Consider the following 27,998-nt stretch of genomic DNA (forward strand, 5'->3'; position numbering starts at 1 on the left):
TTTATCGGTAATTTCTTCAGTCGAGTCGACCACATTTGCGATGGGACAGGGACACCGCCCCCGAAACCAGACCTTCGTGCGGATTGCGGCAGAAACGGTAAGACTTTTATTCTTAAGTTTTTTTTTTATAGTTAATATATGGAAGATTTTTTGTTGTTGTTGTTACTGTTCTTGAAATATTTGGTTTCAATTATTAGTTACTTAGCTTGTAGTTTATTTGTTTCCTTATTTCCTTTCCTCGCTCTGCTATTTTCCCTGTTGGAGCTCTTGAGCTTATAGCATCCAGCTTTTCCAACTAGGATTGTAGCTTAGCAAGTAATAATAATAATAATAATAATAATAATAATAATAATAATGGCCCCTTTTCAGAGGCACCTTGCTTGCCATTATTGCGTCAACTCTACTGGTAAAACTTGAATAGCTCATAATCGTGATCCTGTTATAACATAGTCAATGGTTCAATTATGCCTGCTTTGTTATTCCTTTCTTACTCAAACTTTGGACCAAATATAGTCGCCACAAAGATTCCGGGTGAAATAAGCCCCAACCCTAGAAGACGTTAGAGCCAATCACGTTGATTCCCACTCTAACAGCGGTCGCAACACATTATAAGTTAGTACAGTTTGAAATTTGTAAGGGGGTGGATTGTGACCGCTGCTAACGTGGGAGACAACGTGATTGGCTATGACATCATCAGGGGGTGGGGCTTATTTTGCCCGGAATCTCTGCAGCGACTATAGGCAATGTGAATTATGTAAATTAACTTTCACGAACGAGCTGTTTTCAGTTGCCATCGATGGTGGCTCCTATTGCGGAAATTTCCTCCCCCCCCCCCCCCCCCCCAAGTTCTACCATTACAACAAAAATTGTTTTACTGCTATCAAAATCAAACTGCAACTATCACTACATTTTGTGCTTTTCTTATGTATATTTTTCTTTGTTTCTCTCCAACTAAACTGAAATATGTACGAAAGGATAACACGACGGTTGAGCTCTGGAAGTCTGTTTGACATCTTTTTCTGTCCCCCAAAACAGTGGCAGCCTTTTTTCTTGATCAACAAAGATGTCGACGGAAAGACGACATACTCGGGCATCATGTGGGAGGTGCTGAAGCTCATCTCAAGTATGATGAATCTAAGGTTAGTGAGGTTATTTGATATTGACTAATAGATTTTGAAAAATTAGTTAGAGGTTCGATTTAAAATTTTGGTATTTTATAAACTCGAAGTAAGCTCACCATCTTAAGATAAATGTTTTTAAAAACTAATCTCTTATTATCAGATGCATGTTTTATATATAGATAATATTATATATATCTGGTAGAAGCTGTTTTAAAAAACTCTGCTGTGAGAAAAAAAATTCTGGAAATATCTGCCAGTAATAGATCTCTAGATCTTAACATGGGGGATTGGAGCGTCAATACTCCAGTGCCAACAGACCATAAAACTGCAATGTTACAGTTCATCAACCACCACTAGTTAAAACGAATTGCTCTACATCGGTTTTATCATCACCACTCTCATCTCATTGTTCAAGCGCTAACCGTAACACAGGATGGCGCAGTCACTCATATAAGTTGATGGATGTCCGGGTGTTTGAGAGAGATTTCCATTTCCCCCCTTCCTGGACGACAGGTGTCTGGGAGCGCAAAACTGGTCACCTCTATTTGGACAACAGGTGTCTGGGAGCGTGAAACCGATCACCTCATTTTGGACAACAGCTATCTGGGAGCGCGAAACCGATCACATCTTCCTGTACGGCAGATGTCTGGGAACGCGAAACCGGTCAGATATTTAGCTACCAGTCTCTGCCGTCCAGAAAGGGGTGAAATGGAAATATCTCCCAAACACCGACTTATGTAGCTAGTAATTTTAGCCTTCTGGAAGCGTTGTAGACGTTTAGAGGCTGTCTGAGGAATCCATTTTGAGTCCGCATCTGTTTAGAATGTGTACTTTAATGATATTAATCATAACCTAAACAAATGTGGAGTTGGGAGTCACCTGGCTAATACAGGGATGAATTATTCCTCTTATACACAGTAGATTACTTTGTCCTTGTCACATCCTCAGTCTCGACCATGAGTGACCTAAATATTTGTGACATATTTGCAGATAATCACTATATAACTGGCAGCACTGCAAAGACAATATATATGCATATACTACTTAGAAACATGAAGTGTAATAACTGACCATTGGTGTATCTGGGGAATCCGAAGCTTTACTTTGGAGAATCTTTTGATCTATTAAATCCTACCATTTCCTCCAATTGTAGTGATGGCCAAAATATATAAAAGCTGATAAGAAAACATTTCAGATGCAATTGTTTGATAGTAAAATTGTAACGATGATGGGAAATGCACTACTTTTAAGTCACTCTGTTACTCTCTGTACCTATCAAAGACTACGAGGAGCTGCAATAATATTAAGATAACTGAGAGGCATCCAGCAGTACAGCAGTGCCTCATTATAATACTGAATAAATGGAATCATGATGATAAATGATAAGACTGCAATAAGTATAAAAGAGAATAGGGAAGGGAATGAGGATGTGAGGATTAGAGAAAACAGAAATGAAGGAAGAATGGGAGAATCCTTTTAGCCATTGGCCTAGTATTGCCTCTACTTGAAACTGTTTTACGGCAGCTTACTTTATTGAACGGTGATGTAATGGCACCAGGTTCAAAAATTTTGCCCTGTGCTTCTAGTTTAGCGGTCGTGATTTAGTAAGTTTTCGGCGTATATATATATATATATATATATATATATATATATATATATATATATATATATATAAATAATATATAATATATATATATATATATATATATATATATATATATATATATATATAAATATTTATATATATATGTACATATATATATATATATATATATATATATATATATATATTTATATATGTATATATATATATATATATATATATATATATATATATATATATATACATATATATATATATATATATATATATATACATACATATATATATATATATATATATATATATATATATATATATATATATATATATATATATACATATATATCAGCCGTTACAAGTCCGCTGCAAAACAAAGGCCTGAAACATGTCCTTCTACTTAGGGTACATCTGTTTATGGTCTTTCTATGACAGTCAACACCCACAAACTTTCTTACTTCATCAATCCATCATTTTCTCTCCCTTTCCCAGTTTCTTTTGCAATCTCTAGAGACCCATTCTGTTATTCTTAATGTCCATCCATTGTCTGTCAATCTCATTATATGTCTTGTCCACGTCCATTTCTTTTCCTTACATGTTGTTAAAATGTCCTTTACTTCAGTTTGCTCTTGTATCCATGTTGCTCTTTTTCCCTCTCTTGGTATTATTCTCATCATTATTCTTTCCATACCTCTTTGAGTTGTAACTCGCTTATTTTCTAAGGCTTTAGTAAGGCTCCAAGTTTCTGATGCATAAGTTAGCAGTGGTAGGACCATCTCACTAAATACTATTTTTTTTTAGAGAAAGTGGCATTTTACGTTTCATAATCTTCATTTTGTTTAACAAATGCTCTCCATCCCATGATTATCCTTCTTTTATTTTCGGCCTCGTGTCTTGGCGAAACACTTACTATCTGCTTTAAGTACGTATATTCATTAACAATCTCTAGAGGCTCGTTATTTGATGTCTCTGCATTTTCATTGAACATTATCTTAGTTTTATTTATACCCTCTTTCAGTCCTACATTTCTGCTTTCTCTATTCAAATCGTCTATCGTCTTTTGTAATTCGTCTTATGATTCACTAAACACAGCTAGGTCATCTGCAAATCATAAGTTGTTAAGATATTCCCCATTAATATTAATTCTTACATTTTCCCAATCCAAATTCTTAAAAAACTTCTAGATATGCTGTGAATAAAGTAGGAGAGATGGGGTCTCCCTGTCTAACTCCTTTCTCGAGCTGAATTTTCTCATCATTTTTATGTAGTTTTAGGATTGGTGTACTTCTCGTACCCTATAGATATCGTCAAGTGATCTAACATTTCTTTTCTTTGAAGGATTTTATTACTGCGGAGGTTTTGACAAAATCTAAAGCCTTCACATGGTCTATAAATGCCATACATGGCTGTTTGTCATACTGTGTTGAGTTTTCCATTAGCTGGTTAATTACATGGATATGATCAGTTACCCACTTCTAAAGCCTGGCTGCTCTCTTGGTGGATTAAAGTCTAGCTGTTAATATTTCATAAATTACTGAGAGTAAACTTACTGAGAGAGAGAGAGAGAGAGAGAGAGAGAGAGAGAGAGAGAGAGAGAGAGAGAGAGAGAGAGAGAGAGAGAGAGAGAGAGGGTATGAGTTTTAATCATTTATTTGCAATTCTTCTTCATCATAATAATATAGGTTTGAGATTCTGAGGCCGCCTGATGGACTATGGGGAGTGGAACAAGCAAATGGTTCTTGGAATGGAATGTTGGGTATGATTCAGAGAAAGGTTGGTCAACCATGTATTTTTTTCTTGGCAGTATTTTCAAAATCTTTATAAGAAACATGTCAATATCCTCCTTTAGTATCAACTACATATAAAGGTTTCGATGAAAGAGAGCCCTAAATTTTCCTATTTCGGCTAGGTCAGGGAACAACACGATATACCAAAGAAATGTTTTCTTCCCTGCCCCATGGCCAGTGTATGAATGTTCCAGCAAAGAGTGAATGTGTATAAAAAAGACCAATTAGTTAAAGCTCAAAAGAATTCTGTCACCGCATCCCCTATATTTAATTTGTCTGCTAAAAGAACGATACATTACCCCCTGAAAAGCATTAGTTATCACTTGGAAGTGAGCACATGCTATTGGAATGTTTGTCTAAGACTGGAAATCATCTTTTCCCGATAATAGACCCCAGATATATCCTACCTCCGTTCAAAATTGTTGGGAGGGGGGAGAATGTTGAGGACCACACAGCACCTCCCCTTTGTGAAAAGCACATTTTGAAGCTTAGGTCTAATACCAGAGTATAAAAAGGTAGACTCATAAACGACAATCGTTCAGTAGAAACTCCAAGCAAACGAAGAGTTCCTACTTACATCAAGTTGAATTTGACAACAAGAGGCAGAGAGATCAAGGATCCTCTATTCCGTCTAAGCATATCTTGCAACTGTACGAGAAACCCCAAATTGGAACTACATAGAGTAGATGAAATAGTTTTCTTAATTAACAAAACAGGTCCCTTGGAGACCCAAAGCAATTTTGAGGATCTTGTGGAAGGAGCTCAGGTCTAAGATTCACTCAATATCTAAAACCATCTACCTGGACAAGGTATTTGCTACGATATTGAGAAAGCCCAAAAGATAACCTGGGGAAAGTAACAGATTTCACTAATGAGTGAACTTAATAATAGAAAGGATCTCAGGGTTCTTGAACGAAATCTCCCTGTTAGGAGACAACTAACAGTGGTCTTTTTCTCTTTAGATTTTGAAATGCTGTGCAAGCTACTGCCTAGAATGAGCTTCTTCATTGTTGGAAAACCTGCCATCAGTTCCATTATATTTATGTAAAATATCATAAAGTTCAGGAACAATTCCAAAGACATGTTTGTCTCCTAGGAGTGACCTCCCAAACCAACTGGGTTTATGAAGAATCATAGAAAAAGGAGGAGGGATCAAAGGGAGCAAAACAGAGAGTGCCAAGAGTGAGGTCGAAGGTACCGTATATGCAAATCCTTTTTGCAGTTAAGGGGTAACAGGGAGTAACTGTCCCACAGACCTTTCTGAGCTCCTCTCCTCGAAACCCAAGTGAAGTCTTTCAACTTAGTCTTCAGCACTAGGTCATGAAGGAAGCAAAATGAAATAGGCCCATAACCTGCTCAGTTGTCATTTTGAAGGGGAAAGAGTGCAGAGAAAACTCTTGACCATGGATGACATTCCTATCTAATAAGTCTTGGGAAGGCCTATGGGGGATTTTAACCTATTCCAATGAAAGCCTAACTGCCTGAAAACCTGCATCAGAATTAGTTTTAATTTTAAAAAGTTGATCAGGAAGCATAGCCCCAGAAAAACTAGGTCATTACTCTCGTCTCCACCCAGACCAGCCAAGGGTACCGGTAAACAAAGATCAAGAACCACAGCAACCATAGGAACTTAATCCCAGCCTTTGCCACTTTGTAGACACCTGAAATGCTCAGTTGAGGCCGAATACCATTACACTGACCCTTTATAAGCACCTCCTAGCTGAAATCCTAGGTATGGCCAGAAGTGAGGCATAAAATATACTTGCTAGTTAAGTATCCTTGATATCTACAGTACAGTTCAAATACCCTCAGGGTAGTGATTGGCAAACATGGGCTAGATCATAATTGTGATGTATTTGTGAGATGGAAGACTCTTCTCTAATGAGCCCTTAAGAACTCTTAAAATTGACCTTGAAATTTAAGGGATAGAGACTCCTTAAGAGATCCAGCCTTTAGTAAAGAAAAGATCTGAAGTCTGAGGTTTGACTGGGATAACTTGTGATGAGCGGGGCATTTATTTTCACTCCCAGCTCTGATCTTTACAACTATATTGTGTCCTTGATGAGAGAAGGTCCATTGTTTTAATAGCAATAAGAGCAACCACCAATCTGAAAGTTTTAATTATTGGGATCCCTTTTTTAGGTTCCTTCAAAAGACCAGGGCATGGCCTCTATTGTTTAGTTCCTTCCCCACTTCTTCCCATGTGAGATCCTGAAAGAACTGTAATACTTGCATAAAAATTATTCTTGTTGTCTGCCAGATGTTAGTTGAGACAAACTACCCTGAGAAACATGAAAAGAGACTAGGATGGCTGGGATCAAGCCTTTCAGGGTAAAAATTTCTTTGAAGGATACTTAATTATTGCTGCTGATGATGATGGTAATGTGGCCCCTTAAGAAGGAGGGTCCTATTTTCATTTGTAGCTGAGAAAGTTTCAACTACTTTTTAAGAGAATTTACCACTCCCCTTTATTATGAAAAGATTTTTCTCATACAACATTTAATTATCATAAGTAGCCAAACTCTGACATCTAGAATTGAATTTAATCTTTGCAAAGCTCTGGAAATCTTCCAGGAAATTCTTTACTCAATAACTTTGACCAGGAAGGATGTATTTGGACCTGGCACAGTCATCCCAACCGAAGACCCATTACAGAGAATATGATCAAGAAAAGATCCCCTTGTTGCCGAAAAAATGCCTCATACAGAAAACAATGGCTGACCTAGACAGCATCAGCCCCACCTCTATGGATTGGGCTAAGGGGTCCCAACTGAGAAATGGCCTTTTCATGCACCAAAGCAAGTGAGAGATCAGTAGTGCTTCTCAGTGGGTGATATGTTTCTGATAAAACATAGGAAATGCTGTGAAAGAATTTTAGAAAATCTGAACCTGCTGGTCTCCCTTGTCAACAGAATGTGCTTGCAATCTGATACACTGGCTCTAGGGTAGGGAATACGTATTTCTTTGGCATATCCTATTGTAAGGAATTCCTTGTTCTAGCTTAGATGAAAAGTGCTTGAAGACCACACAGTTCCTAACTAATCAAATTTTTCGATGTTTTTTGGTAGGCCCTTAAAATCATAGCGACTAAAATTTCCTAAATACTACTTTTATTTCATAATGTAAAAGTACAATAATTTTGGTAATTAATTTTTCATAAATCTGATAAAATCATATCTGCAACCTTTCAAGAAAACAGGATGTAATATTATTCCTCTTCAATCTGGTCATATTTTACAAAGAAAAAAAATCCTATCAAGCTATTCATGTGCATGCATGGGCTCTTGCTCCCATTCTTCTTCCCAAAAGGATGTGGACATCGCATTGGGTCCTTTTGCCATATCATATCCACGAACCAAAGTGGCCGAATTTCCTCCCGCTCTCTTTGTCTTCCCTCATTGGCTATTTTTGCCCAGACCCAGAGGATCTTCTGATCTCAGTGATTTTGTGAGGCTGTTCCATCCAGTGGTAAGTATATCTATCTATTAGTCGCACAAAAACAAAAAAAAATGTTTGGTATCATACACAATATTTCATCGCAAGAAAAGAAAAAATTTTAATCCTTGTCTTCGTTAATCAAAGCACCTCATGAAAAAATTATAATTGATGGGAATCTATAAAACAATTACAAAATTGAATATCAGATGTAAGAGAATATTGCAATCAGCTTGTATTCAAATCTGAATGTCTGTAGGTGTGGTTCTCAATTCTTGGCACTGGATTCTTCTTGGTGATCATCATCTATGGGGCAGCCAAGTTAAAATGGACTTCCCTACCGATATCTTCCAGGAGAAAAAATGAGCATCAACAGTCTGCTCAATGGACACCCTCTTTCAGCATTCTCCTGCTTCATATTTGGGGAGTTCTGTTTCAAGTGTGTATGTATTCTTAGTTTTATATAACTCTAAATTATAAGTGTATTTGTAGGCTCTCTTTTATGGGTTTCAAGTTTGTCAATGTACCTGACAATTATGATTTTCTTTTGACTTCATAATTTTTCTGAATAACTTGGTTTTTCAGTATCATTGGTACTTACCTTACTTAAGAAAAAAATCTGATTTTAAGAGTAATTAGTGTTTTTCCTAGCTATACAAACTTGTGTCCTATAAAATTGGGAATTTCGTCAGCTGGGGCAGCTGTTGGAATCGTCAACGAGATAGTTAACAACAGTTGGTGAATGGTAATGACTGCTGGCGAGTAACCCCGCTCACTCTCTTGTCTAAGATACTTCACTTTTGACCTTCAGATGAGGATTCAGAGGAGGGATTGAGGTGGGAATTTTAGCTTCAAAAGACAGGTTTTTATAACTAAGATAAATACAAATTACTTAAAGTTTTATTTACTCCCACACATATTCAAACCTTTCGTCCTTAGAAATAGGGAAACTCACTGATTTCAACAGCTATTCCAGCTCCGCTGAAAACATTGCTGATTTTAATGGATGAAAGGTTTGTATATACATAGGAATATCATGGGTGTAGGAGCCTTTTTCAGGGGGGTGGGGACTAAAGTTAGAAAAGGATCTGACGGGAGGGTGTGTCAAATGTGTTGATTTCAAGTCTAAGAACAGATTCCTGACTTCGACAGGTATAGGTACAGAAGACTTGAAGTGACCTTAAATCTCTCTTGATGGTTCGATTGGTAAAATCGTCCTTGCAGGCATATTTTTACACTGCATAAATATTCCCAAAAGGAAGAATTCGATATTAAATCCCATGGTAGTTGATAATTACATTGATTAAAATCACAAGATTAGGAATACATATTCATCATTAATAACCACGTGTTGCAAATTCATTAATCAGCTATCATGGTGGTGATGGGTTGATTTTAAGTCTAAGAAGAGATTCCTGAATTTGACGAGTATATGTACAGTGGTACTGTGCCAGGCGGTATATCTTAGCAATCCATGTTTGCCGAGGGTTATATAAGTGGATAAGCAGCCTGGTGGAGTAACAAGAACTTTGGGTGTGGAGGAAATTTCCCATAAATCTCGAAGAAGTCACTGGCAGCAGGGTAATGGATTGGATTTAAGGCAATAGACCTACTGTTTCTTCAGCTTCTACTCTCGATGCCAGCCGGATGATCTTACTGGAATTATAGACCGGCAGGGGTCACTTGCCTTAGTTAGATAGGCACTGCGCATCACCAGGCACTGGCTATCCTTTAATGAATCCAGCCAATGAATCCTCTATGGATATAGATAATCTATGGAAAGAGAAAATGACAGAATGGCCCCCAGTCCTGGGCATACCGGAGTGCTAAGAATCTCCCAGTTTATAGATGCTAAAGAAAAATGGAAAATTGGTAATTGGAATCTTAGAACCATGAATCAGATTGGGAAGTTACAGCAAGTGGAGAATGAATTTATGAAATATAGTTTCGATAGCTTAGCCCTAACTGAAACACGTTAATCTTAGACCAAGGCAATATCTATTCAGGAAAAACTGATATATTTGAAAGAGAAGGGGTAGGAATGATGGTAACACCAAGAGCAGCAAAGGCATTAACTGAGTAGAGAGCTGTAAATAGCAGATTGTTACAGTACTCGCAAAGTTTAAATCAAAGCAGTGCAATATGAGCATTACAGTTTGCCATGCACCAACAAATGATGCCCCTTAAGAAAGGAAAGATGAATACTATGAAGAACTGCAAAGTGTATTGGATGAGATCCCAGGGCGTGATATGAAAATTGTGATTGGTGACTTTAATGCTAAAGTTAGAAGGAATAATCAAGGTATAGAGAATGCGAAGGGTATTGAGGGTCTTGGCGAAGTTGCAATTAAAAATGGAGCACACTTTATGTTTTTGTTCAACAAACAATCTTGTTAGTGGAGCTATTCTTATCCAGCACAAGGACATCCATATATATACATAGACTTCCCCATGCGGCAATTACAAAAATCAAATAAATCACATAGCCATTGATAAAGAGAGGAGCAATCTGAAAAGGATAAGAATCTATAGAGGTGCAGATATTGGTAGTGATCACCAGCTCCTCATTGCCCCACAAATAAAAACTGAAAGCACCCAACAGAAATGTAGATAGAATACCTAGGTTTGATACAACAAAGCTTCTAGGAGATGAGCACAGAGAAACATTTGTAATTGAATGTAGGAATCGATTTGCAGTCTTAGAGACTTTAAGTGACAAAGGGCAGACAATTAATGAAGAATGGTGTGATATTAAGAACATATATCTGTCAGTTGATAGTGAAGTTTTGGGACATGCAGTTACACGGAGAAAGCCATGGATATCCAATGATACTTGATGTATTATGAAAAGGAGACAGAGACAGATATTGATTATTATAAGTTTTCGAGAAAGTAATGAAAATGATAAGGTAGAGCATGATAAGTATTCCGGTATTGATAGTGAGATAAGAGGAAAAGCCAGGAATGATTGGAGAGAATGTTTAGACAGGAAAGCAGATGAGACTGACCAAGCTATGAATTCAGGGTGTGGTTATGTAAGAATTGGTCATAGAATTATTGATGAAATATTTATAGAGGCAAAGACAAAAAAGCATATCCCCATTAAAAAGAGAGATGGATCTGTTATAACAACAGAAGATGGAGAAAGACAACGTTGGATAAAACACTTCAGTGAGGTCATGAATAATAGATATTAAGGGAATAATGTGATTGATATACCTGAAGTTGAGGAAGACTGTGATGTGCAAATGAAGGAATTCAGTGTGTTTGAAGTCGAAGCTATCATGAAAAGACTCAAGTGATGGAAAGTGCCTGGATACGATGGGATAAATGCTGAGATGATATTGGCCGAAAATGAATGAAGTGACTCCTAGAATACTTACAAGATCATTTTGTAGAGTGTGGCCCGAAGAGGCAAAACCTGATGAGTGGGAGCTAAGAGTGTTGGTGAAAATGGCAAAAAAAAATGAGATGTGACGGATCGCAATAATTACAGAGGCATCACACTTACGTCAGTTGTCATGAAAATATATAGTATACTTATTCTAAAGAGAGTAGTGAGAAAGATTGGTGAAAAGCTGGGAGATGAACAAGCAGGATTTAGAAAAGGTAGAAGTTGTACTGACCAAATGTTTATTTTAAGACATGTAGTACAGCAATGTGTAGAATATAAAAATCCACTTTTGATGACATTTGTGGACTATGAAAAAGCCTTTGATACTGTGCAATGACCAGATTTTTGGCGAGTCCTGAGTTATTATGGAGTTCCTCTTAAACGTGTAAATTTGAGGAAGTCTATTCATGAGGATACCAAGTGCAAAGTTAATGTTAGTGGAGTCCTATGAAATGAATTTCCAGTGAACAGTGGAGTTCTCTAAGGGAATGTGTTGACACCTATGTTGTTTATCCTCGTAGATTTTGTAATGCATAGAACAGTGGATGGTGGACAAGGATTGCACTGAATTGGTAATAGGACATTAGCTGACCTAGAATATACCGATGATACTGTCTTTAATAGCAGAACACCACATTGCTTGCTTACCAGAATGCATGAAATACACAGGAGTTGTGGCTCAAGATAGATAGAAGAAAGACAGAGATGATGAGAACAGAATATGCAATGGAAGATGAAATGTCATTGGAAGGAGAAAAGGGTTAACGAGGTAGAATCATTTAAATATTTAGAAACTATGATCACTAATACAGTGTCTTTAGAAATGAAATTTAATAATAGATTGAAAAAAAGCAAATCAGACAAGGCCAAGGTTGAGTACAATTTTGAAATCAAATCACTGTATGGACATGAGTCGTGGTATGACAATGAAACAATATTCAACAGATTTTGTAGATTATAGAGCAAAGACTCAAAAGAACATTAGGAGTGAAATGGCAGGACAGGATTAGAAATGAAACTATAAGAGATATTACTGAGTGCCATGTGTGGACGAGATCAAAGTGAGGGGTAGATGGAAGTTTTGTCATGCTGTTTGTAGTCCCAAAGATAAATTAGTTCAACAAACAATTAATTGGGTTCCAAAAGGCACTAGAAGAGTTGGAGGACCCAGGTTTACATGGCTGGGGACTATGAAGCGTGAAATAGGAGATGATGAATGGAGAAGTATTAATTTAAAAGTTCAAGAAAATCTAACATAGGCGCTTTGCGTCAATAGGCGTAGGAGATGATGAGGATCATGTACAGTGAACTTGAAATTAAGTTATTTCTCTCTTGATAGCTCGATTGGTAAATTCGTCCATGCAGGCATTGTTTCGGCTCAAGTCATCGGTTCGAATCCTTGCCCAGCCAGAAGCATTTATCATAAAACTAATTTCCAGTGGATATACATTCCCAAAGGTAGAATTGTTTCGGCTCAGGGCATAGGTTCGAATCCTTGCCCAGCCAGAAACATTTATCATAAATGAATTTTCAGAGGATATACATTCCCAAGGATAGAATTAAATGCCATTGTGGTTGATATTTACATTAGTTAAATCACGAATGTTAGTGATACATATTCATATATATATATATATATATATATATATATATATATATATATATATATATATATCTATATATATATATTTCAGTTTTTTAAATAAGTTGCATATACCCCTTTATATCGAATTTACTCTGCCTTGGGATCTCAAACGCAAAGGGAAATTTCTATAATGATGAATATTTCAGCCCGGCCAAGGAATTGAACCTATGACCGATAAAAATAAGGATAAATTAACAATAGACTGTTTAGCCCAGCCTAACATTTGTTCCCATTTATATCAATCATAGGGTATTTGTAACTTATTTAAAAAGCGTTTTGATACTTAGAAAAATCTCGATTAACCTTTCTTGACATCCAAACAACCTATCATCTTTGTTAACCTTTCCATCGAATCAAAAATGTAGAAAAGGTAGCTTTTCTTGAGATGTATTTGCAATGATTTAAACTGACTTTGATATCGTTACGGAAGAAACAGTTCCTTTGAAACAAACTTTTGTATAGAGCAAAACTTTATTTACATTCTCATTAATCCTGGTAACATAATTTATATGTTTACATTTCCGTCTCTCGAAACGATCATCTTCTACTCTATGCCAAGCACAAAATTCCTTGAAAACATCACGATCAATATTTGTACTAATAAAAATAGATGCTAACAAATAATTGTCATATATACTTAATAACTTAATGCAACATCCACACTTCCCCTATAGGTATACTCAGTCCCTTCTGATTCATTTGCAGAGATCATCAGCATTCCTGTCTTATTATAAGTGGCCCCTCTCTCTCTCTCTCTCTCTCTCTCTCTCTCTCTCTCTCTCTCTCGTTCGTTCGCAATTCGCAAATTTAATGGTTTCTTTTAACCTATATTGAACCAAACCAAGAAACAGCTTTACTGACTTGCATACATTTACTAAGGAAATGATCACAAGGTTTACTTTACAACTGAATTACACACTGGAACGCCCTTACTGACAAACAAATTCGCAGGTGGATGACGCAACGCAGTCACGCGTTGGCGAGGACACAAAAATGACAATTTTCTTTTTAATTTTTCGATTTGTCTTAGTTGATTACGCTGATTATAAGAACATGAACTTACACCATAGTTGTGCACCGCCTGGCATATAATTATCAATCCTTAAATGATTTGAATCTGTCATAGATAATGATATTCTCCATTCAAGGAAATTCCATTTGGCAGCGCTGTCCCAAACTCGTCCCACCCACCTTAACTATGCTGATGATTGTTACGTTCGTCACTTGTACAGGGACATGAATTACATTCCATGTGTTCTTATGAAGAAAGGCAATACTAAACGTTTTCATAAGTAAACTCGGGTTGCATCCGATAGGATATTAAGAATTCACACCATTCTCTAATAAAAATATTCTTTCCTAATAAGGAAACGATCGTTGGACAATTTACCAACTACCAATCCTCTAGCCTCTACCTTCCTACCACACTTTTTTGACCCACGTGTTCGTCAAGTAACTAATTATATTAGTTGGGGCAAGGTGCCTCTGATGCCATCTATTGGAGGTAGAGTAAAACTCGTTACGATGTAAGGGAGGGAGGGAGGGAGCTATTGTGTCTTTCGCAATGTAACAATATTGTTATTCGATATAGTTTTTACTATCAATGCATGTCATACCATAAATCATATTAAGTATTTTATGGTTTCATAAAAAGGTAATTGAAAATTAGATCAAATAATTGTAATTACTTGATTGTCTCACCGATTACAGTACATGTGGCATATCTGGTGACCCCCCTGATCCCCAAATTTAATTGAACTAACGATTGTTTGCAGAGGAAATATTTCTGTGATATTTATTGTGAAATTTGTAATTTTCTAAGAACGGAGTTGTGGCCAGATAACAAGGAACATCAAGTTCGCGATCGTCTATTTTATAGCAATTTTGTGCCCAAATAGCAACAGAAATGAAGTAATAAACATTATAATGAGCGGATGATGGGGATAATTAGCAATTTAGTACTCCATTGCTAAAGCCATCTATTGGCCATGAAAAGAAACAATATGTAGGGCTCTTTAATCCTTGCATTCTGGAATCTTCCATGACGTCATTTTGGTTTAAAATAGCCAAATATAGACTACTTAATTGGAACTGAATATAATCTATACCTACCACACATATTTCTACATATGTGTCAATCTATACCCCTTTTCCAGTTGGATGGAATCATTCACATGAATGGCACAAGGGACGTGTACTGCCATCTTTTGACAAGTAGAAACACTTGGATTCTATTCACATTCGGAAAAGTGTGTTATTACTAAAAACATATTTTCATGATAGTTTTCTTTCAATTAATATATCAAATATTCTTAATTCTAATAACACTGTTTTTTCTTCGGATTTCTGTCTAAGTTATGGCAATTATATGTAAAACAAAGATGATATGTATTACAAAAATATATAGAGAGCAGATCCCAATATTTTAAAAGCAAAGAGTTGGAACTTAGCCGCAGAATTTAAAATCTCAAAAATAACCAAAATATATTCATGCCCGTAGCAAATACGTTTTTAGCTTATAATAAGCCACATCACAGTATAGATACCAATCCTCTATAAAGTGTGCCTTGTTACATGTGCATATGATTGTTTAATGTCATCCCTGAGTAATATAATCTTGAACTTTGCAGATAGATATTTTGTGTTTGTGTTTGAAGTTGAAGCTATCATTAAAAATCTCAAGAGATGGAAAGCCCCTGGATACGATGGAATAACTGCTGAGATGATATTGTCTGAAAAATGAAGTGACTCCCAGAATACTATGAGTGGTGGTGAAAATGGCAAAAAAGGGAGATTTTTGACTGACTGCAACAATTACAGAGGCATCACACTTACGTCAATTGTCATGAAGGTATATAGTATCCTCATTCTAAAGAGACTAGAGAGAAAGATCGATGAAAAGCTGAGAGATGAACAATCAGGATTTAGAAAAAGTAAAATTTGTACAAACCAAATTTTCATTTTAAGACATGTGGTACGGCAATGTGTAGAATATAGAAATCCACTTTTGATAGTATTTCTGGATTATGAAAAAAGCCTTGGATAGTGTGCACCGGCCAATTTTGTGGAGAGTCCTGCTTTATTAAGTTCCTCTTAAATGTATAAATTTTATTAAGTCTGTTCATGAGCATAATAAATCCAAAGTTAATGTTAGTGGAGTCCTATTAAATATATTTCCAGTTAACAGTGGAGTACTCCAAAGACAAGTATTGTCACCTATGTTGCTTATCGTCCTCATGGATTTTGTGAGACTGGCAATGATGTATGGAGCGGAGACGTGGGCAATAAAGAAGACAGGAGAGAAGAAACTTGATGTGGCAGAGATGAGAATGTTGAGATGGATGTGTGGGGTGACAAGAAGAGATAAGATACGGAATGAGGTAATTAGGGGTACCACAGGAGTTGGAAAACTATCAGATAAGATCCAAAAAAGTAGACTGAGGTGGTATGATCATGTCATGAGAAGAGATGAACAGTATATTGGGAGGAGGGTGATGGAAATGGAGGTACAGGGAATGAGAAGGCGAGGGAAACCAAAGTGAAGGTGGATGGACTGTATCAAGGATGACCTTCGATCAATGGGATTAACCGGTGATGAAGTGTGGAACAGAGGTAGATGGAGAATGCTGGCAAGAAACATCGACCTCACAGAAAAGTGGGAAAAGATGCAGACAAAGAAGAAGAAGAAGAAGAAGAACTCTTGGAGATGGTGGAGAAGGATTGGACTGGATTAGTAATAAGAAATCTGCTGACCTAGAGCATGCTGATAACACTGTCCTTATTAGCAAAACACCACAAGACTAGCAAAGCTTGCTCGCCAGAATGCATAAAATATCACATGAGGTTGGACTCAAGATAAATAGAAGAAAGACAGAGATGATAAGAACAGAGTATGCAATGGAAGATGAAATATCATTGGAAGGAGAAAGGATTAATGAGGTGGAATCAGTTAAATATTTAGAAATCATGATCTCTAATACAGGATCTTTAGAATTTGCGTTTAATGAAAGATTGAAAAAAAAGCAAATCAGACAATGGCAAGGTTAAGTAAAATTTGGAAGTCAAATCACCTGAAATTACATAAAAAATCAGGCTATATGTCAGTTTAATGAGATCGGTGTTACTTTATGAGCATGAGTCATGGTATGACAATGAAGCAATATCCAACAGGTTTAGTAATTTGACAACAAAGACCTCAGAAGAATATTGGGAGTTAAATGGCAGGACAGGATTAGAAATGAAACTATAAGAGAGATTATTCTAGTGCCATATGTGGATGAGATCATGGTGAGGGGTAGATGGAGATGGTTTGGCATGATCTTTGCACTCCCCGAGAGAGATTAGTTCACCGAACTTTCAACTGGGCTCTGCAAGGCACTTGAAGTGTTGGAAGACCCAGTCCTACAGGGCTGAGGATTATGAAGGGTGAAGTAGGAGATGATGAATGGAGAAGTATTGATTTAAATGCTCAAGATAGAGACGACTTGCAAAATCTAACCGAGGCCCTTTGTGTTAATTGGCGTACGAGGAGAGGATGATGACTATGATGATATATGTGAAATGTCCCTCTTTTACAGAAAAAGAAATCTGGTCACATTACTTATGTTTCACCAACGTAGACAATCAGATACTACAGTTAAAATTTTAACAAAAAAATCCACTTACCCGCAATACAAACTGCTAGGTATATATATATATATATATATATATATATATATATATATATATATATATATATATATATATATATATATATATATATATATATATATAAATCATTCCTTTCATCCTCCTCTGTTTACCACCTTGATACCCAGGAAGCAGTTCCATACATAATGCTACCCTAGAAGGTCATAACTTCAGCCCAGCATCAATTGGCTTCAGTGTTTTCCCGTAAGTTGCTTTCTTCTTTTTTCTTGGTGTATTAGCACATGTCATCTAACAAGTAACATATTGTTTCCCCTCTCATGTTTCGCTTTGTATAAATTCATAATGCTTTGAGGAGACCTGAGGACTTAAAGAAGACTGATAAATGACGATAAATTTTCTTCAGTAGATGTGGAACTTCAAAGTCAGCACCCAAGATTCTATCCAGCTGTACAGGGACACCAAGACGAAACAGAATATTTCAGATTCACCCTGAACGTAAAATATCGAGGGCAGTGCATTTTGACGTGCCCTACATCCTCTATCTCACCACATGAACAGAAACGCAAATTCCCAAGTGACAGGCGATGTGGATAAGCTTTCAGTCTTGAGTGTCCAACACAAAGTCGAAGAATCGCTGAGTCAAGTCTAGTTGTTGCCAAAGAGGTTTTTTCGTTGTCAACAAATTTGATCTTCTGTATGAGTCAAGTTAAGAGAGACCAAGTTCCACCTCTCTATCCAATCTCCACTTCTCCCATACAGCTCTACGATAAGCTGTGATATGTTCTGCCACTGGAATATGTACAGAATTTACTATATTGACAAATTAATGAGCCCCTTTTGCAATAGAGTCACCAAATTTACTTCCTAGAACACCACTATGACTTGGAACTCACTAAATTTCAACACAATATGTGTCCTTTAAGTTTACAATGACTTCAGACAGCAATATACTGTATATGATTCACCTATTACCAAACCCCAACTGCACAACAACGAATTAAATCATAGAAAATCTTTGATTATGTGAAAATAACTACTTTCAAATTATAGAGAAACTCTTAATACAAAACTTAAAGCCTTCATCAGAACAAAAGGTTCTGCCATAATTATGTTTATAGACGAAATTTTCCAAACACCATGAAACTCTAAGATAGGAACCGACAGTGCTGCCATGCAAGAAGATTGGAATTCATATAAAGAACCATCTGTATATATGCGCACATATCCATTACATTCCTTATCACACAATTTATTGAAGGAATTAACGACTAAATGGCCCTCTTTCTTAGCTACAACTGGAAAATCTGGTGACAAATATCCATTCATAGGAAACTAGGGTAGTAAAGGGGAACTGTTGGGCAGAGGGGAAAAGAACCACGCGGGAAGTGTAAAGAGCTCAAAGAGTAAGAAGCCGAAACCAAAGTTGGAACGTGTCCTCCTGGGGTCCACTTTTTACTGTATATAACTGCATAATCATAAAATAAACACTGGAATAATGGATGATCCCAACTAATATTATAGATTTTTTAAATATAACACCATCAATCTGAGTTGATAGAGATATAAACAGGGGACAATTTATCTCATAGTGAAGGGAAAAGATCGGAGAAGAGCAAAAGGTACCAGAGATCAATAGTAATGCTCTTGACTGAATATCATCTAATCTACTTGGCAATAATTTAGGGCTGAACCATACACTATATCCACATAGTTCATTTTAGTCCTAATAAATATCTGGAACAAAATAAAAATGTATGCCTCATAATATCCAGCTGCTTAAAACAGTTTAGATGGAAGTAATCAACATAATGTTTCAAAGTCAATTGTGGTCCATCAAGGGGTATGACCGTGTTCACTAACCAAATCTCAAGTATGCGGTTTACACTTTTTCAAGTGAAACTCAAACCTTTACTTTGTGGAGTTTATAATCAGACGCCTTTGAAGAGACCAAACTAGAAATGAGTCAACAGCCTTCTGTAATTTCATCTGAGCAAACACAACAGAAAACCCTGTCTCATGAAAAGTGATATCATCTGCTTGGATAAGTGTCCTCACGCCTGGGAGAGGAAGAAGGCCATACAACAAGACCCTATCTATTTACAGAACCCTGTAGCATTCATGTTTTTTCTGGATACTTTGAAGACATCTCTCCCTATCAAAACATGGAGAAATCAATCTTGAAGCAGTAACGGCAACCACCTCAATCTATTTCCTCATAGGCTTAATAAACAAAACTTGTATAATTTTTATAAACGAGTCACTGTTGAATGTCCTTGAAAGATAAAAAAACAGGACCAAAGACACCTTATTTTCTTTAAATCCGTTGTAGACCTCGTGCTCTAGTTGAGCACTATTGCCAAAGGTACTTCGAACCTTTTGGAAATCGCATAGGTTAGATGGTAAAAAGAATTGCTCTCTAACAACCACTTGAGTCTTGCATGTAACATACGCTCCATCAACTTTCCAAAGCATAAAATCAGGGATATTGGTCTATAAGAAGACAGAAGAGAAGGATCCTTATCTGGCTTTAAAACTGGAAGAATATGTTGCAACTTCCACTGCAATGAGTAGTAACCCTCAATCCATCCCAATTTAAACAAATTCAATACTACTTCAAGACTCTACCCTGAAAGATGAGTGAGGAGTTCATTTGCCACCAAATCACTCTACTGTTTTTCCATTGCGTAAATGACTCAACTGTCAATCGAGCGCCTTCAGTGTAAAGACATAAAAGATTACATGACCTGTTCATTATGTACAGTCGCTGCAATATTCATAATAGAGAAAAAAAGGAGGCCAACAGTTAAGCTTTTGCTAAATCATTAATAAGGAGTACTAACTCCTGAAACAAAGGGAAGGACTTGGTCACACCTACTCTTACAATACTTCCAATAAAGTTCCAAGCCGCTGGAGTGGAAGATGCAAAATTTAACTGACTACAGAACCTACAGAAGGTTAATCTTTTACTTTAGTTGATAATTTTCTTAGCCTTTGATTCAAGACATACACCAACTAAAATCATCTGACTGGTCATCATTCCCGTTTGTTGTATGCACTTCTCTCAATCCCCACTGCCATCGAACATTCATCGGGAATATGGAGTTGTAGCACAGTGAATAAAGTAGTCTCTCAAACGTGTTGTGAGTGATTTCAGTTTCGATGCAAAACCCAAGAGAGCTCGCCAAGGGGTTTCTTTTGTGAAGTGAAAATTATTTGACATGACAGAAAATAGATTAAAGATGTTAGCCTAAGCTGACTGAAAATAATCATTTGAAAAAGATTTTGACAGGAAAAATCTAGTTCTGGGTGAAATAACCATGTCGTCCTGATGGAAGTTCCTCAAAGGCAGCTTTCTACTTGGGATATTTCTGCGAGTGATATATGTGGGTATTACTTACTGTGGATTTTTATTTTAGGCATTAAATTCTTAGGAGTTAGAAATTTTCAAAAACAAAATTCTTAGTATAATGATCAATGAAGTATGAAGGTCTCTGTATGTTTACTCTTTTAATAGAGTATATCTTTATCGATATATAAATGTGGATTGTTATTTTTTTATTACTGTACCATTATTAGGATTATTTTTTATTTTATTAACAATGTACAGACATGCTATTACTATCATTTGCATCTTTTATACTTTCCTTTATAGTTTTTTTTTCAATGTGCTTGACATATACGTACACAAAATAGGCTTTATAAAGACAGCGAGACAGGGAATAGTACAATAGTGTTTCCCATAATTACATAAATTTAAAGTATATTCAGAAGTACTGGAAGCATAAAATTCCTTTTACATTCATAAGAGTAGGCCTATAGGGTATCCATATATTTAAATTTGCTGATTATTGTATGGTGGATGGAGCCTCCGAACGTAAAACTCCCAGATGAGGAGGGGTAGATTATATCAGCTGGGGTTCTCCTGCTGTATGGGACCGGAAAAGCAGCCATCAAAGTAAAGTACCCTTACAAAAATATAAGAAAAATGAGGGGGACCTAATCTAAAAAAAAATAAAATAGATCAGTATATTCTGGTCTACATATTTTAGTTAAAACAATTCTGGTCTAAAACATTAGGTTAACTTATTGTGGTCTATAGATTCAAATTTCATTTTTAAGAGTTGAGTATTATCTCCTCTTTCATTTCATTTTTCTGACATAGGGTTTTGGTTACCTGTAAATACAATCTCTACAGTAAAGAGAACTAAACTCTTTTTTTCTTTTTAATTGTTCAGTGGCCACTTTCCTCTTGGTAAGGGTAAAAAAGACTCTTTAGCTATGGTAAGCAGCTCTTCTGGGTAAAGGACACTCCAAAATCAAACCATTGTTCTCTAGTCTTGGGTAGTGCCATAGCCTCTGTACCATGGTCTTCCACTGTCTTGGGTTGGAGTTCTCTTGCTTGAGGGTACACTCGGGCACACTATTCTACCTTATTTCTCTTCCTTTTGTTTTGTTAAAGTTTTTTATAGTTTATATAGGAGGTATTTATTCTAATGTTACTGTTCTTGAAATATTTTATTTTTCCTTGCCGTTTCCTCACTGGGCTATTTTCCCTGTTGGAGCCCCTGGGCTTATAGCATCCTGCTTTTCCAACTAGGGTTATAGCTTAGCAATTAATAATAATAATAATGATAATAATAAGTTCGTGTTACAACAAATATCCTCTTGATGTCAGAGTTATATACTAAATACTGCTTCCAAATCATCATGACCAGCAATCGCATGGAATATACCAAGAGGCGCCAGAATCCTCATGAGTCTATGGATGCTTGGGACACTCATCCTTATGAGGACTTATAGCAGTTTGCTCGTAGCAAGTCTCACGGTGCCCTCTGTTCCAGTCCCTATTCGCTCAGTAGAGGATCTTGTTGCTCAGACTAGAATTCCCTGGAGGCTAGAACAAGGCGGAATTATCCTGCATACTTTCAAGGTAAATCTTTTTAACGGTTTTGTATATATACAGGGTGCGGCATAAGTAACGCCCTTAGTTTAAGTGGAAAAAAATTAGTCTCAATAATTTTTATTGTACAATTGAATTGTTTTTGCTCTTTTACTTTGTTAACCTCATGGTTGGATAGAATATCCTAAAAAATTAAGATTTATCAATTGATTAAAGAAAAGAATAAAGAAAATATACATTAAGAGATATGAAAATAAAGAGGGCTTTACTTATGCCACACCCTGTATTAATAAGTTTTGTTATTACTTATTTTAAGTTTTGCTAAAACTTTCCCGGTTATTTGCTTTTTTTTTTGTCTTTGAAAAAAAAGGAACTGGTTCTGGTAATTAAAAAAATGACTCTATGCCTTGATGAAAATAAAAACAAGTACTGTACCACTATAATATCACGAAAAGATTGTCACAATCTATATTCATGGTTTGCAAACATTCACCGTGAATATGGCACAAAAATCCTCAACTTTGTACACAGCTTCAAAGTTGGATAAGAAAGTCCAAACATTTTTAATAAAATCTGTCACCAATAGATTTGTTATCATTATTATTCATGGTATGCACAAAGGACAAAAGTCACCAACTTTCTTAACAACAATATCATGTACACTGTTAGAAAAAAAACCGTAATTTGTATTGAAAAGTCTCCGTAAAAATATACTTTTCCCCGCCGTATTTCAGTAAAACACAGGCGACCGTAATTTCACCTTACTTTGTTATTATCTTTTACGAGTTGGTGACCGTAATATCACTCTTTTACGCCAATATAACCGTTTTTAAAACGGTAAAAGTCCTGGAATAAATGTTGCCAGACTTTTACCGTTGTTTAAATGCAAATTTTTAACAGTGTATACACAACTACAATGTTGGAAATGAGAGTCCAAACATTTGAAACAACAGAAATTAGTTTTAAGTAGCAAATCAATTCATATCAGAATCAATCTTGTATAATCCATTTCCCCAATATAGATTGAAATTTTTTATTTATCTTATTTCTAACAGACAGCCGATGTAAAAATGTACAAGAATTTGCTGGAAAGGAGCACTGGATTCTTTCCTGACTGCTATGCTGCCCGTGATGACATCGCAAAGGGCCATTTTGCAGGTAGGAACAAAATTCTTATTGGAATTTATAGCCGCTGTCTAAGCAAATATTTGGCAGTAATTTTAGTCTTCTGAAAGCTTTTTAAACGTTATGGAAACGGTCTAAGCACATATGTGGCACCTTAGTCAATTCTTTTTAGGGAGGCAGATTTGCACCAACTCGCAAGGGTGCCCTTTTAGCTCGGAAAAGTTTCCTGATCGCTGATTGGTTGGACAAGATGACTCTAACCAATCAGTGATCAGGAAACTTTTCCGAGCTAAAAGGGCACCGCTGCAAGTCAATGCAAATGCACCTCATTATAAAGAATTAAGTGTTTTTTCATTGAACAATCTTGTTCGTATTATGTTTAATAATGTCTATAATATATTCTATAATTATTGTTGCTTTAACTTCTTATTTCTCCATTTCACTATTATGATCTTCTTCAAAGGAAACTAACTTGTAATAAGATAGCTATAACCAAATGCCATTGGAGATACAGTTGGCTTCATTAATTCCGGTAAACTTCGTGGGAAGCTAAGGAGACATCATTGTACCGGAATTAATGAAGCCAACTGTACATATCTAACAATAGAAAATAAATCCTAAGATCTGAACTGCTCCAGAAAAAATACATTTCAAAATTAATTTGTACTTTTCCAAAAGACGTTAAAAAAACTTTGGATAATATTGGAGTTATGGAAATTGGGCGGGAATCAGCTGGAATTGAGCCACTAAACACATTTACATAATGGTGTAACATTACCAATTTGCAGAAAATAACAGGTAACTTTGGAGCACATTTCATAAGTTTCTGTTCAACAAAAAATCTTGTTATTAGAGCTACTCTTTTCCAGCACAAGAACATCCGCAAATATACGTGACTTCACCATGTGGAGATTACATAAATCAAATAGATCACATAGCCATTAATAAAGAGAGAAGTATGACTCTGAGATATGTAAGAAGCTAAAGCGGTGCAGATATTGGTAGTGATCACCATCTCCTCATTGCCACATTGAAATTAGATGTTGTTCACTAAGAAAAGACTATACAGTACAATAAAGGTTTTAAGAGAAATGGACTGCGAGTTTAACAACAAATTAAATATCATCATCAGTCTCCAGAATTGAAGCTAAATCTAGGGGGATTTGTAAATATCCTTAACCTATTTACTATAATTATTTAACGTGATGTTAGATAGTTTTTCTTTTTCTCCAAACTAGTACTGTAAACTTGGTACTAAGCTTAAAATACAATCATAGCTTGTCATGTGATTTTCTTCCAGGAATTTGTGACAGTTTGAGCGGGAATCTTATGGTGGCCAAGACTTTCTCTGATACAGCAAAATGCAATTACTTCACTCCAAGGGAAACTATAGTGACTCATTCATATACTTTAGTTTTGCAGCGAAATTCTCCTCTCATGGAAAGTTTAAGATTTTGGTAAGCTCTTCGTCTCTCTTAGTAGATATCTTGAGCTGCATACTTAGGATTAACATAAGTTGTCTGCTTGAAATATTATCATATTCTAATATTATCTGGGTACTACTAAAAAAATTATTTTGAATTCTATTTGTATTCACTAACAAACAAAATAAATGAAATGTTCATAATTACATGTTATTTCAATGATTGATTGATTAGGAGTTATCTGGCATCATGACATATTTCAATGCTCACCTGATGTTCATACTGCTTTTGTCTCCAGAAGCTAAGTATGTCGATTCTATCATTTAAATTGAGAAATTTTCCATTTTCTTCTCTTCCAATCTACAAATTCTTCTTGTAAACTAATTAGACAAACCAGCGTTCAATAACAATAATATATTACACATATCGTATCGCTTCTTCAGTCACAAAGTCGAAATAATTCCCTATCCTGTTAATGCCATTAGTCAATGGGGAGGAGGGTGGACATATATATGAACATCAGGTGAGTATAGAAATAAATCTTATTATTAAAACTCCATTATTTCTATGAACCTTCCCTGATGTTCATACTGATGATTCTCACACTCTAGTGGTCTTGTGTAGCCTGTGAAGGAAACAAATGAGGCATTTAGTTTCTAATAATCAATTAAATATCCTAGACTTACCTATAGTCTAGAGTTTTGTGTACTCTGAACTCCAGATTGATATTTCTAAACGTTAATTTGTCACCTAATTACTCATTCATGTGACAAGAAGCTTAATTACCATTGAACTACATGTATAGTTATAAAAAAGATCGTAATGTTATTAGACACAGCCCAAAAAGGATACTTCTACCAAACTAACAAATTAAATTGACCATGCTGCCAGACTACATCCCTAGCAGCCACTATAGGCCCTAAGCCCAACCATTGCTACATGGTGTAAACCAGTTAAGTGAATATAGAATTGGTACGTCATTGAGGTACCTCTAAAACACATTCCAAATAAAAGATTATGGGAAAATTTTTAGATATAACGATACTTCTTATATTATGAACACTAATTTTCAAATCGTTCATTAATTTTGGATGCAATTATTCATGAGCTTTTGTGATTAAACAGTAAAGGTGAATGACATTGCTTTCTTGGACAGAGGCCGGAATGTAATTCTAATAACATAAAACAAATTGGGCACATTATTATTATTATTATTATTATTATTATTATTATTATTATTATTATTATTATTATTACTTACTAAGCTACAACCCTAGTTGGAAAAGCAGGATGCTATAAGCCCAGAGGCCCCAACAGGGAAAATAGCTCAGTGAGGGAAGGAAAAAAGGAAAATAAAATATTTCAGGAAGAGTAACAATATTAAAATAAATATTTCCTATATGAACTATAAAAACTTTAACAAAACAATAGGAAAAGATAGAAGAGTGTGCTCGAGTGTACCCTCAAGCAAGAGAACTCTAAACCAAGGCAGTGGCAGACTTCAAATGCTCTCAGAATCGTCCAACTGATGTTGAATGGCTCATACTAGTCAAGGAAATCTATCTCTGAATCAATGACCACTTCCTTTTGAAAAGCAGGAAAATTTTTAACAATTTTGGCTAACCTTTGTTCTTAAATTGATTTCAACTCTGAAATCAGGAGCAGATAGAATTCATCTCATGATCACTAAACCCTAATTTGAAAAATTTATTACTTGCAGTTCACTGATTAGTTTTCTGAAGCCAGTCAACAGAACAAAATTTTACCTGTGAGATATCCAGATTTCTACTTGAACTAAAGGTAATCTTTCATTTATTCTGTGAACTTTATTCTGATCATCATCATCATCCATGAAACATACTGTCCAAAGAAGAACAGTGAGGCCTTTGCATTCCTCACAACGATTCTCCAAATTAAGAAATGTTTCTCAGCACGAGACACAAGGAGAATACGGATCATGATACCTAAAACTTATTCCTTTGCACAACTATGTCAATTGCCAACAGATCCGAGAGAAAAAAAAATCTTTAAACAAACTAAAATAAATAATATAAAAAACCTGGAGTGCACATCATGTCACTGCCAAATTGACATTGAGACTGAACAGGCAATATGACATGGAAGCATCTTATTGTTATTAAGACGTTGTTAAGTCTCAATACTTCATTAGAGGCCTTAGTATATTGGAAGGAAACATAACGGCAAATATCTTAATTTTAAGGAGTAAGATTGACATGCCAGCCTTCCGGAGATAAAAGCAATATGAACATCGAGGGAAGTACATAAGATTATAAGTTAGTGTAGTTTGAAATTTATAAGAGGATGTATAGTGACTGCTGTTAACGTGGGAGACAACGTGATTGGCTATGACTTCATCAGGGGGTGGGGCTTATTTTGCCCGGAACCTTTGCGCTGACTATAGTCAACAGCATTTTATGTTGTATTTCACAAAAATGATGATGGTCAATTTATCATGATTCTAGGTTACAAGAACTACAGGAGCATGGATGGATTGACCAACTCATTAACCAAGTGGTTAACAATGGAACCAAATGCCAGTTACCGCCGGGAAGAGAAGAGGGCCAACCCCCAGCAGTTGCCCTTAACATCGCACAGATGTGGGGCGCATTTGCAATTCTTGCCTCAGGTATTTCATAGAAGTTAGGTTTTATTTTGCGGTATACTGAATTACTTTTGATAAATCATTGTTATGTTATGAAAAAGGCTAATGTGGTAGCAAGTAAAATGACCAATGAACATGTATTTGAATCTCTAAAAGGAATAATTGTAGTTTTTTCTTATATTTAGGGATATGTGGTGCTGCTCTAGTTTTCTTCATCGAATTTTGTGCTCAAAGGATGACCTAAATATTTCCTCATGGCAAAATTTACCTATATACAATTCAATAAATGTGTGC

The 27,998-nt window shown here is 35.9% G+C and overlaps 1 protein-coding gene across 1 annotated transcript; it reads left to right on the plus strand.

Annotated features, from left to right (window-relative positions):
- The first annotated feature begins 40 nt into the window (after positions 1-40).
- On the plus strand, positions 41-27,993 carry LOC137615961 (glutamate receptor ionotropic, delta-2-like). Its single transcript, XM_068345643.1, has 10 exons — positions 41-97; positions 1,036-1,139; positions 4,404-4,494; positions 7,818-7,976; positions 8,203-8,386; positions 22,348-22,562; positions 23,588-23,690; positions 24,958-25,114; positions 27,565-27,728; positions 27,890-27,993. Exons 1-10 carry the CDS (start codon positions 41-43, stop codon positions 27,946-27,948), a joined length of 1,293 nt encoding a protein of 430 aa, XP_068201744.1. The 3' UTR covers positions 27,949-27,993.
- The last annotated feature ends 5 nt before the right edge of the window (positions 27,994-27,998 follow it).

This window comes from Palaemon carinicauda, chromosome 22 (assembly GCF_036898095.1).
Source record: "Palaemon carinicauda isolate YSFRI2023 chromosome 22, ASM3689809v2, whole genome shotgun sequence".
NCBI classification, from domain to species: Eukaryota; Metazoa; Arthropoda; class Malacostraca; order Decapoda; family Palaemonidae; genus Palaemon; species Palaemon carinicauda.